This window comes from Schistocerca gregaria, chromosome X, assembly GCF_023897955.1.
Source record: "Schistocerca gregaria isolate iqSchGreg1 chromosome X, iqSchGreg1.2, whole genome shotgun sequence".
Classification (NCBI taxonomy): Eukaryota; Metazoa; Arthropoda; class Insecta; order Orthoptera; family Acrididae; genus Schistocerca; species Schistocerca gregaria.
In genome coordinates this window covers 98,917,952-98,930,361 of record NC_064931.1, presented here as the reverse complement: position 1 = coordinate 98,930,361, position 12,410 = coordinate 98,917,952, and the positions used below count along the sequence as shown (strand labels likewise).

Genomic DNA, 12,410 nt, shown 5'->3' with positions numbered 1-12,410 from the left:
AGGTTGGCCTTCCTCGCAATCCAGGCGGTCAAGCCAAGATTACCATTCCCCGCAGCACACAACATTTCACCGCCGCGCCGTACGGTGGTCGCTGAAGCATGTCCGGGGGTTACGGTGACAGGACACTGGCGGCGCAGACCAGTCCCCAGCTCAGGACACCGGGGTCGCCAAGCCCGTACTCAGCAAGTGAATGCTGAGCCCCTGGGGGAGTGAGATAGTAAGGGAGGTACAAAACACAAGGATAAAATAATATTTCTAGATTTATCAATCTGTGTTGCTTCTTGTCATATCACAAGAAAGTGTCTGAATACCCCACTTCTCTTTTGGTAAACAGCTATGGCTTCCTCTTTTCCTAAAGTTGTTGGGCTTTCAGGGACTCCCAACAATTGCTCCTCACCTTGAAAACTTACTATTACCACCAGTATATCCACATTTACAACACATGCCAGTACTGGGAGCAGCTATTTCTTGGCTGGCATTAAAAGTTAAATTTGAACCTATTTTTGTGTGTCTCATTTCACTGAACATTTTTCTGAGGTTATGTAAAGTAGTATGACTTATCATCAAATTTAAGGCATTATGCCCACAAGATTCTGCAGCAGCCATTAATATGCAAACCCTATTTCTACCATTGATAAGGCATCATGTCCATGAGATTCTGCAGCAGCCGTTAATATGAAAACCCTATGTCTATCATTCATCTCCCAACTATCAATAACTTTGGAGGGACTGGGAGTAAAAGTACTTGCTGGTTTGTTGCTGTTGAAGTTTGTAATCTTTGCTGACTGGAGACCACATTTTACAACTGTCACCAGCATTAATGCTTTAGCACGCTGATACTGAATCATCTGTTTTTGATGCACCATCCTGATGTCAACTAAACAGAGGCAGAGAGTAACAATAAGAAACTCAAGGAGTTTACCAAAAGAAACTGCATCTTCACAATGTGGAAAAGTCACTAAGTTTTACGAAAGTGATAGACATTGGTTCCACTCTTGTTCTTCCATCATATACCCAAAAAGCAGAAATAGTTCTCTAACCAAGATGCAAGGATATAAGTGTATAGGCTTCCGTGGCCAGAGTCGGTCAACATGTAAGTTTTCTGAGTATGGTACCACGTCAGATTGTATAAAACTACTGCTGGAGAAACACCAACTTTTTAGCCAGAGCCCGAAGAAGTCCATTGCAACTGTGGCCGAAATGTTGGTTTTTGTTCAAATGTGTGTGAAATCTTATGGGCCTTAACTGCTAAGGTCATCAGTCCCTAAGCATACACGCTACTTAGCCTAAATTATCCTAAGGACCAACACACACACACCCATGCCCTAGGGAGGACTCGAACCTCTGCTGGGACCAGCCGCACGGTCTATGACTGCAGCGCCTTAGACCGCTCGGCTAATCCCGCGGCAGTGTTGGTTTTTCTCCAGCAGTAGTTTTATACAATATGATGCATTACCATACCCACAAAACTTTCATGTCAAAACTCAAGGAGTAGCTACAACAGTTGAAAATGTAAATTACATTTTGTTGAAAATTATTGACTGGTTCTCTGCAAATGGATTGTCACCAAACTTCAGTCTAACACAATATATGCAATCTAGTATTGCACAAGTCCTATTCATACCATTAGAAATAATGAATGCGGGTAAAACAATAAATGAAACAGAATATTCTAAATTCTTAGGTGTTTATACCAGCAACTACCTGAACTGGAAGCCATTAATGTCTGATCTCGGCAACTTTTGCATTTGATATAATACCAGTATGTGGGAAAGGAAATGTCAAGAAGTTGGCTTACTTTTACTACATTCATTAACTAATATCTTATGGAATAACATCTTGGAGTAACTTGTCTCTGTTGCACTGAAGCAAGTAATAAGATTAATATGTATGTAGGGGTGGGGGGCGTGTCTACTCTAGAACCTCTTGTACACAGCTCTTTAAGCAGGTGGGCATACTGATAACTATCTCTTGGTACATGGAGCTTTTTGCCAACAATCAATTACAGTTTGTGAATAACGGTAAAATTCATGAAGAGAATACTAGAAAGAGCATTGATAGACACTGTCCATCACTCAGGCTTAGTGTGGCTTCAAAAGGAGTGAAATGTTCAGCTACAAAAATCTTTAAATGTGTGAGCACCTTTGTAGCAATGTGTGCGAGTGTGCATATGCACCACCATAATTATAAAACTAAATGACTCTACATCACAGCGATAAATTGTAATTAAAAGCCATTTAACATGCAAATAAATTCTTTAACATGTTGGATTATTTCTTCAAAGTTATTTTTCACCTGGTAGTTCTCATTAGAGTGAACTTTGTTGATGTTTCTGTCCTGCGTTTTACTTTCTGGTGTACCATTTTTTTATACTAAAGCATCTGAATGAAATCTGACAAAAAGACCATACTTCATTTTCACAGCATCAGAGCTTCTGTTGTGAAACTGATTGTTTTCCTGTGCACCTAAAAGCCTTATACTCTTTGTAGCCAGAGAGCCTCACGTGATTTGCCCTTGAGCCTGTTCTGGCTCTCCATGAGTTTGCAGATCATCATCATCATCATGGATTTAGTTAATGTCCTTGTGTGCAACATGGAATAACTGCATAAAATACTATACTGAGACATAGTTGTAGGGGAAAAAAAATTCTTAAGGCCACTCACTTTTTCAAATTTGCTATTTCGTTGGTTTTTATTTTCTAGCACTGTGGAATGAGAGATTAGTATCTAGTTCCAGCCTAAAACAACTCTCCCATCTGAAATTACCTACCTTAAAAGAATAGTGATGGTTCGACAATACTCTACTCTAAACTTACATCATTTGTATAATGAGGCACTGTCCCCAATGTGCTGGACTGTATCATTTTAACTATCACCTACAACTAATGTCACACTTAAAACACCCAGTGGAGGTGGCATCATTATCTTGGAGAACATGGTTTAAAAATTATCTCCCAGCCTATACTGGAAGAAATGTTCTGTAAACAAGTATCGCAATCACATAAGTAGGTGCCCTCACATGTATTTGGTGTAGCTGATATACAGTATTTAATACTTGGAGGAAAAAAAAAAAAACTGAAGGGTAATTTGAGCAAGACCATGACCTCTTCTAACAAATTACAAAATGAAGAGGTCATCCAGTGCTGACTGATAAATTCTGTAGCTTGTTTGTGATATAGAGTACATGTTGGTAATGTGTCCCCCTACAAAGATGGAGACACCTAGTGGGAGGGCATTGAGTTGCAGACAGGCACAACAGAAACACTGCTAAACATGTGAGCTTTTAGCCAAAAGATCTTTTCCTAAGGTAGACATCACACCACACACACACACACACACACACACACACACACACACACACATTCATGTTAGTGCAATTCACACACACAAATGACCAGCTGGACTTCCATAATATTGTCATTATTTCTCATCATTCCATCCTGGATTTTCCACTGTTTGCCATGTGAATTAGTCACATTTACAGAGCCCTCCTAATTTTGAGTTGGGGATCAAATCCCGAAGAATTTGATCTTGAGAAAATTTGATACAAAAAATTATGAAATTTAGAGTCAGAGATACAAAAAAAGACAGATAATTATGACTTTAATTCCTGCAAATTGTACTGAACAACATTATTAAGGTCAAACCTACAACACACAAAAAATGGAAAGCTGCCATGTGTAAACAGTGATACAGAAAACTAAGCCAAGGCATCTGCATGCAGCAGTTTAATATGCGTATACAACATGGCTCAGTGGGTAAGTGCAAGACTACAAATCCTGGGGTTCACTCCTCAGTCCCTCAAAATAATTTATTCTGTCACTTATCACTTCTCTCAACTCTGACAATGATTTGTTAGCACAAAAAATGCCCAGCTACACTATGGTTCACAGTCCATGTTCAAATGCATGTCCTCCTGTAACTGAGTATGTCAGTTGGAAGATGGGATAATGGTAATGGCATATTAGGCTCTAAAGCATGCTAGGGAAATACTGTGGTGTTCATACGAAGCTTTAGGTTGAGAGCAGTGTTTGCTAAATCATAATAATGAATGAATGACGGACTGCCTGCTGAAATATAATTTACTTTTCACAAGCACACACAGCAAGTTTTCCATTAACAGTTGCACAAATGAAGTGCTGGATATATTCAACAACACACCTTCAAATAATCTGTTGTGTAGAATCTAACTTCTGCATATCTCCAGTGTCATAATCTCATCAATGTCAATAAGTGTTGTAAATTGATTTTCTGTTCCATGATCCATGGCTAGCATAGCTAAAGAATAATCACAAGCACCTCAGAGTACTATACATTTGCATGTTTTGTGACAAATTTAACAACTCTTAAATGAGAATATGTTTCAGATGTTCTGAGTTATTCCACATACTTGTTGGCCATTTAACTTAAATTCTGTTAAAGGAACATTACCATAGCTGTTCTTACTGTATATATGTATTGCATATGATCGTTTACGGCGTGTACTAAATCCTTGTCGATGTCCAGAGTATGAATAAATGAGACAAACAGTATAAATGATCTGATCTAATCTAGGCCTAATCACCAGAAAACAGTTCACACTCTCCATCCAAAACATAGCTGACAGTGGTTATCAGTGGGCTGCCACACCACACTTCTACAAAGTGCTTCATATTTTCATTCATTCTTTTATTTATTTATCTTCATTCATTCAAGGATCATCTCACAATGATTCAGTATTTGTCAAGGTAATACAATGCAAATCAATTGGCAAAAAAATACAACACACAGCATTCACATCATGCTTTATGAGGATAGGACAGGAAGCTTACTGGGATAGGACATGGCCTTGATTAGTAATTCATCCCGAAATTTGCCTTAGCAACCTAGGAAACGCACAGAAAATCAAAATCAGGATGGTCAGTCAGAGTAACTTCAGTATTCCAAATATGTGGTCCGTGTCTTAAAAGCGGGGCTGCCTCATGGTAAATCCCTACTGTATAACATTCGTTCACAAACACACAATTCGTTGCACGTAACTTGCATTATAAAGCAGTTTCATTCTTCATTGCCGAAGTCACTCTTGATCACTCCTGGACTGTTTCTTGTTGCTCGCAACATAAAACATAGGTCCGCTTATCACTGTCACACACTAAGACACATACCAATTACTCCTGGATTAATTTAATAATAATGACTACTGGACTATTTTAATAATAATCTTAAAAGATTCTGCTGTGCCCCTTGCCTCAACTTCAGACTCCATTACTATTTAATACTAAAAGTGACGTGGTGGAGCCCCTGTTTTTCATTCTTTGAGCATCATGCTCAAAAACACACACACATATACCCTTACACCTTTTGATTACCTACTCTAAGGTTTTTGAATTTAACTAGCGGTTTTAGTTCTTATGACAGAAGATGCATTAAACTTCGCACAGTGTGGTAAATATGGATGAAATGTTAACACTGGGCTAAGCTACAGATCATTTTTTGCTACAAACTATTTGGCATACACATTTGTTGGCTTCACCAACTCGCACCCAAATTATGAAACTCCACCCTAACCCAGACCTTTGACTACACTACTGATAGTCCGTCACGACACTCAAGGTTTCAAAGGATCCAGTATGACATTCTATAACACTATTTTAATACACAAATGTGACAAATACACAATTTGACTGAATTTCTACAAATACACAATTTGACTGAATTTCTACACCGAGAGAAAATTGTACCTCATTCGAAATGGGTTATTTCAGTACGAAATATAACATCAGATATTTTGCAGAGACATGACAGGTCTATGTTGTGACAACTATCATGTACCAGTTACTCATTCTCCAGACTAGGCAAAGGACAGTACTGTTGGTTATATAGCAGCCTGTACCCATGACAATGTTTTTGGGTATGAATTTAGGCAGCTGACATCTGCACATAATTTTTCAAGGAGAAAACATTATCTGTAAATGCAAAATTGACAAAGAAAGGTGATGAATGGGATCCTTTAGGGTATGGCGACATCTAAATTATGTCTGCAGCAACAGAAAACTACAGACTGTGATGATTACTAGTATATTATTAATTAATGTTACTGATGTGTCATTTGTCATGGTGTCAATTGTCAAGTAAAATTTTCCTGTATATGATTCTTTTCACAAACGATCATTTGGGTTTATAAATTGCCACGTTTTTATGTTAATTAGAAAGTGAGGCCATCGTGGGTTTTAATTACAGTGTGATATGCTAAATAAGACGTACAATTTTTCTCTGGACTGTTCTAGGCCCTAACATTGATGTTTACTTGCTATAGGCTGCTGACAGCATTTCTTTTCACCTTTCTAGTGTCTCTGGTGTGCTCTAAACAATCCCAGATTCCTTCTCCAAGGAGAAGTATCTTATAAACAGAACGTCCGCGCTCAACATGATCAACAATAGGTTAATTATTTCAGTGTTTCCATATCCTTCGTCACGATCCACAGGCAAGTAACACAACTACACACTTTGCAAATGAGTCCTGAAAGTAATTAAACAAAAACAGGACACACATAATTGAGGGTCTCCAACAACTACGATTTGTAGGACACTCTGTGCAGACACTTTAGCTTAAACTCTACAGAAATCAAACACAATGTTTTCTCTGTTGCTTTAAATTGTAGCATTACCATTCAATGAAACGCAAAATAGTACGTAACTTACCCTCTGCATTGAACTCCATTCTCTAGATACAGCCAAACAAAACCTGAAAAAATTATCTTGGCAATCAAGATTACTTCTCACGCCACAGATAACCACAACCCTTCGTTAGCACCACGTACAACGATAACACATCCCAGCAGCAACCAACATACTACGCTGAAATGTAAAAAAATCTTTTTCATTGTTGACACTTACACGTATTATACCATTTAGTAAATATTAGCGTACGTCTCACCATTTCAAACTTCTACCTCCCGCGCAGCTAAGTGTCGATCTACAATATCGATAGTTCAAGCTGAACGATTTGTAGACTCTATGGACGAACTGATTGATTTTTATTTGATCCCTCTTGATTACATTATTTGCAGAGTGTGAATTTGTAACATAGGACAAATCAACGTAATTAATATTATGAAATATTTTGCCTCCATATTACAATATTAAACAACATTCTACAAATGATTAGAAGCCTATTCAAACTGGTCGCCATGTCACGCCACGGTACTTCCCATCAAAACATTCTGCACTGCATTTCAAACGGCGGTATCCACACTGGCCGTCCCGTCCCGTCACGTCACGTCACGGTACCGTCAAGGTTCCTTGGGAAAAAAAGATTTAGTTGTGGTTTTTGTGGTTGATATCAGTTGTTTGTTGATCATTATTTCTTAGAAATTATTACCTTCCGTTTATAATAATTGACGAAAGATTAACTGAAGCAGTGAGACAGCAGTCTGATTGTAGGGAATGAGCTTACTAAATTACTTTCCCTCTACTACATTTATAAAGTGGTTTTTTTTATACTACCAGTACCGCAATTGATACTTTGCAATGAAATAGACTGCAATATGACTGCACTTCTAAATGAAAAAAGTGCTGTCGGTAGAATCAGGTTGCTGAATGAGTGGAATTTAAGGCCAATTCACACTGTCTGTCACGTCACGTCAAGGCACCATCCATGTTTCTGGGGGAGGAAGTTTTGACGGCTGATGTCATCCTTTCATCGTCGAGAAAGACGGCCACATTCGTTGTTGATTACGTGACTCCGAAGTTCATTTCCACTGGCTGAGTTCATTGTACCCTTTTTATTTATTTATTAGTTATTGCTCCTGTAGATTATACAATTTGTACAGCAAAGCCCATCATGTTACAGGACAAGTCAATTTGAAAATTATGTTAAGATGGTGTATTATGAGAGATGATAGTAGTGATACATAACTCACATAGCAGAATACATATAGGATATATCAACAAAACATAAAAAGTTGCTGTGTGATGAAAGATGACAGTGGTGGTACATACTACAAATAGCAGAATACATATAGAAGATACAGACAGAACGTAAATAACATAAAATAACTACTATATATAATAGAAACAGACAGAATATGAATAACATGCAATAATTAAATTATCTTACTAAGTAGAAATACCTACAAGTCAATAGACAGCTTATTACAAATAATTAAAATTTTGTGGTAGATACTTCACATAGCAGAATGTATATATGAAATACAGACAGAATATAAATAAAATACAATAATTAAATAATCTTACTAAGCAGAACTATCCACAAGTGAATAAACAGCTAATTACAAGTAATTAAAATTTTGTTTCAATAAATTCACATTCAGAATAGAAACAGTGATTTAGTGGTAATTCCTTTCATTTAATTATCATTATTTTTAGGTTTTTGCTTGTTTTCATGTATGTTGGGAGGTGATTGTATATTTCAATGCCAATATACTTAACTCCATTTGCATATAATTTTGTGTTGTGATCTATAATTTGTAATTGGGTTCTGTTTCCGGTGTCATGGATGTAGCGTTTTGAATTACTGTGGAGGGATTCCAAGTGCTGTACTGTAAAACAAGCTAGTTCCATTATATAGAGGCATGACTGTGACAGGATTTTTAATTGTTGAACCAGTGGTATACAGTGTTCAGTTTTTTTACATTTAATTATTCCTACCACTTGTTTTTGTAACTTGATAATCATAAGAGAATCAGAGCTATTACCTAGAAAATTAGGCCATAACTCAAGACAGAGTCAAACAGGGCATGGTACACCAGCTGCAAGGTATCTACACTGGCTGTGTATTTTAATGGTCTTAATAGATAATAGGTATTATTAAGGTTTGTGACACTGCATCAATATGTGGTTTGCAATATAGAGTGTTGCTGATGGTAAATCCAAGAAATTTGGTGCCCTGCCTTTTTGTAACTTCATCTTTTCCAATAACTATAACTGCAGTGAAGAGAGTAAGATTTAGTCTAGTGTGGAAGTTCATACTTACAGTTTTTTGAATATTTATGAGTAGTCCATTTGTTTCAATCCAAAATTGTAATTAACAAGTAGTTACATTGACTGCATCTTGGAATCTGTCACCTCTACTAGTTATCAGGATATTTGTGTTGTCGGCATACAGAAAGGAGCTGGCATTTGCTATGTGTTCTGGGCGATCATTTATGAACAATATGAAAAGAACATGGCCAAAAACAGATCCCTGAGGGACGCCATTTGTTTGATGTAGTGTATCTGACCTGCAGTGCACGAATGTCTTTGATTTTCTTATTTCTACATATTGCTTTCTTTTACTAAGGTAGCTACAGAACCAATTGTGAGCTACACCTCTAATCTCATACTTACGAAGTTTGTGGTCGACCATGTCAAATACCTTGGTCCGATCAAGAAATATACCAACAGCAGGTTGTTTATGATCAACAAAACGTGATGACTTTTCTAGAAATGCATACAAAGCATGTATGGTGGTCCTATTTTTCCAAAATCCATATTGAGAAGATGTGATTATGTTGTTAGATTTTTAAAATATTTCTAATTTAATTGATATACAGTATTCAAATATTTTTGGGAAGACAGATAGAATAGCAATTGGCCTATAGTCTGCTATGCCCGTTTTCTCCGCCTTCTTGTAGAGAGCTATAATTTTAGCAAGTTTTAGCTGCTATAGAAATGTTTCCTCTAGAAATGAGATGGTTGTTGTTGTTGATGTTGTAGTCTTCAGTCCTGAAACTGGTTTGATGCAGGTCTCCATGCTACTCTATCCCGTGCAAGCTTCTTCATCTCCCAGTACCTACTGCAACCTACATCTTTTGGACTCTGTTTAATGTATTCCTGTGCAAGCTTCTTCATCTCCCAGTACCTACTTCGACCTACATCCTTCTGTATCTGCTTAGTGTACTCATCTCTCGGTCTCCCTCTACGATTTTTACCCTCCACACTGCCCTCCAACACTAAACTGGTGATCTCTTGATGCCTGAGAACATGTCCTATCAATCGATCCCTTCTTCTTGTCAAGTTGTGCCACAAACGTCTCTTCTCCCAAACTCTGTTCAACACCTCCTCATTAGTTATGTGATCTACCCATCTAATCTTCAGCATTCTTCTGTAGCACCACATTTCAAAAGCTTCTATTCTCTTCTTGTCCAAACTATTTATCTTCCATGTTTCACTTCCATACATGGCTACACGCCATACAAATGTTTTCATAAACGACTTCCTGACACTTAAATCTATACTCGATGTTAACACATTTTTCTTGCCAGTCTACATTTTATATCCTCTCTACTTCGACCATCATCAGTTATTTTGCTCCCCAAGTAGCAAAACTCCTTTACTACTTTAAGTGTCTCATTTCCTAACTTAATTCCTCCAGCATCACCTGAGTTAATTTGACTACGTTCCATTATCCTCGTTTTGCTTTTGTTGATGTTCATCTTATATCCTCCTTTCAAGACACTGTCCATTCCGTTCAACTGCTCTTCCAAGTCCTTTGATATTTATGATATTTGACATGGGTCCACTGATGTAATTTGAACACTTGTGAAGAAAGAAACAGGGTATCATATCATGCCCTGCAGAATAAATCCTTATAACTCTTTTTTTAATAATATCTTCAATTTTATATGGTGTTGTAGGAGGTAGGAAAAAAGGAGTTCAGAGGAGTATTGTTTTTGAGAAAAGAGTACAATGTTTGGAGAGTTAGTCAGGAGATTTGTGGGAAGATTGTGTACAGTATTTTAAGAGCTGTTTAGAAGATTTGTGGAAATTTCTGAAAAATAGCTGTTGAATTTATTCACAATTTTATGTGCGTTTTGAGTTTGTTGTCCTCCTATATTTAGTGTGATTTTCTCCTCCATCCTTAAATTTCACGTTGTGTCGAAGACGACAGAGAGCGTGTATCCACTGTATTGACGTTTGTGGTCGTTCAAGATGCTTAACTGTGGTTGCCATTTTAGAGACGACCTGTTTCTTTCCTTTGAAAAACGAACCTGAAAACTTTTGGAAAGAAAGGAGCTTACAATACGTTTTGTAATTAGTAAACTGGAACCCAATTCCACCATTGTCAAACCACTTCACGTCAGTTAGGTAATGGGCTATTTGTATAATCTCCGGTTAGCACCCGGTTAAGCTCTATCCCCTGAATAGCGCGAGAAATACATTGAACGAACCCAGAACAACGCCCAACTGGAGAATAAACTCAGGGTACCTTAACAGGCGATTTTTGGCCGGATAGCGATCTTAACCGGGGAATAAGTTTTCAAGATGGGAGGAATAGTGTCAGATGGAGTTGTAGAGTGCAAGGACGTGGTTTTGTGTGAACGGCTGATGAGAATAAGGAAAGACGAACAAGTGAGGCGACGCCGATCCCGAATTTATATCTAGATTTCACCTATCAAAGGAAGTCGTACTTTTTCTTTTCAATGTTGTATGTGAGAAACTGGAGCATATGACGGACAGGTGAGAGTATTTCTCTGTTTTCTAAAATAGTACTGGTTATTTGTAGTAGTATGCATTTGATTTCAGTCTTTCGCGAATTCTGTAATTTACGCGAATCAGGCACATGAAAATGACGATTAATGCCAAAACAGTCTTATTTATATGATGTGTGTTACAATTCTTGCGGTAGGGGAAAGGATTGTTTCGTTTTATTTAGCAGTACCTTAATAGACTTAACCAGATCGAAGAACCACACTAGTTATAGGTACTATTTGCACTAACAGTTGTTTCAGTTTTAGATAAAAACATTGATTTTTCATACAGCCAAACGTTTTGATAAATTGGTAGTACTCCAGCTTCATTCAGCCACATTACTTCAATAACAGAAAATTATCTTCCACTCTGTCGTTCCTTAGGAATGACTCTTTTTGTAAACATCACATGAGAGTCACAACAACTTTCGACTTTCAGTGAAAATATTAGGATTATGTGCCCAATAATGCTTCAGAGCAACAACACTATCTCCCTCCTACCATTATTCACTGAAGCCTGTGAACTATCTGTGCTTCCCCGAGCTAAGTTTAACACAGTAAGTGTAAAAGGAAAGTCAGTATTTAAAAATAAAATGGTGATGGCCGGTCAGCTACAGAACATAGCTGTCATATATATATATATATATATATATATATATATATATATATATATATATATATATACTAGATGGTCCATTGATAGTGACTGAGCCAAATATCTCACAAAATAAGCATCAAACGAAAAAACTACAAAGAACGAAACACGTCTATCTTGAAGGGGGAAACCAGATGACGCTATGGTTGGCCTGCTAGCTGGCGCTGCCATAGGTCAAACGGATATCAACTTCGTTTTTTAAAAAGGGAACCCACATTTGTATTACATATTCGTGTAGTACGTAAAGAAATATGAATGTTTTAGTTGGACAACTTTTTTCGATTTGTGATGGATGGCGCTGTAATA

At 37.3% G+C, this 12,410-nt stretch overlaps 1 protein-coding gene across 1 annotated transcript in view; it reads right to left on the bottom strand.

Moving 5' to 3' along the window:
• Positions 1-6,965, bottom strand: part of LOC126299071 (probable galactose-1-phosphate uridylyltransferase) — a 185,655-nt gene extending 178,690 nt beyond the window's left edge. Inside the window, exons 1-2 of the mRNA XM_049990740.1 lie at positions 6,916-6,965; positions 6,681-6,836 (exon numbers count right to left, since the gene is read on the bottom strand). Of these exons, the coding sequence (XP_049846697.1) occupies positions 6,681-6,699 (19 nt within the window). The 5' untranslated portion in view covers positions 6,700-6,836; positions 6,916-6,965. The remainder of the gene's footprint in view (positions 1-6,680; positions 6,837-6,915) is intronic.
• Between the last annotated feature and the right edge of the window lie 5,445 nt (positions 6,966-12,410).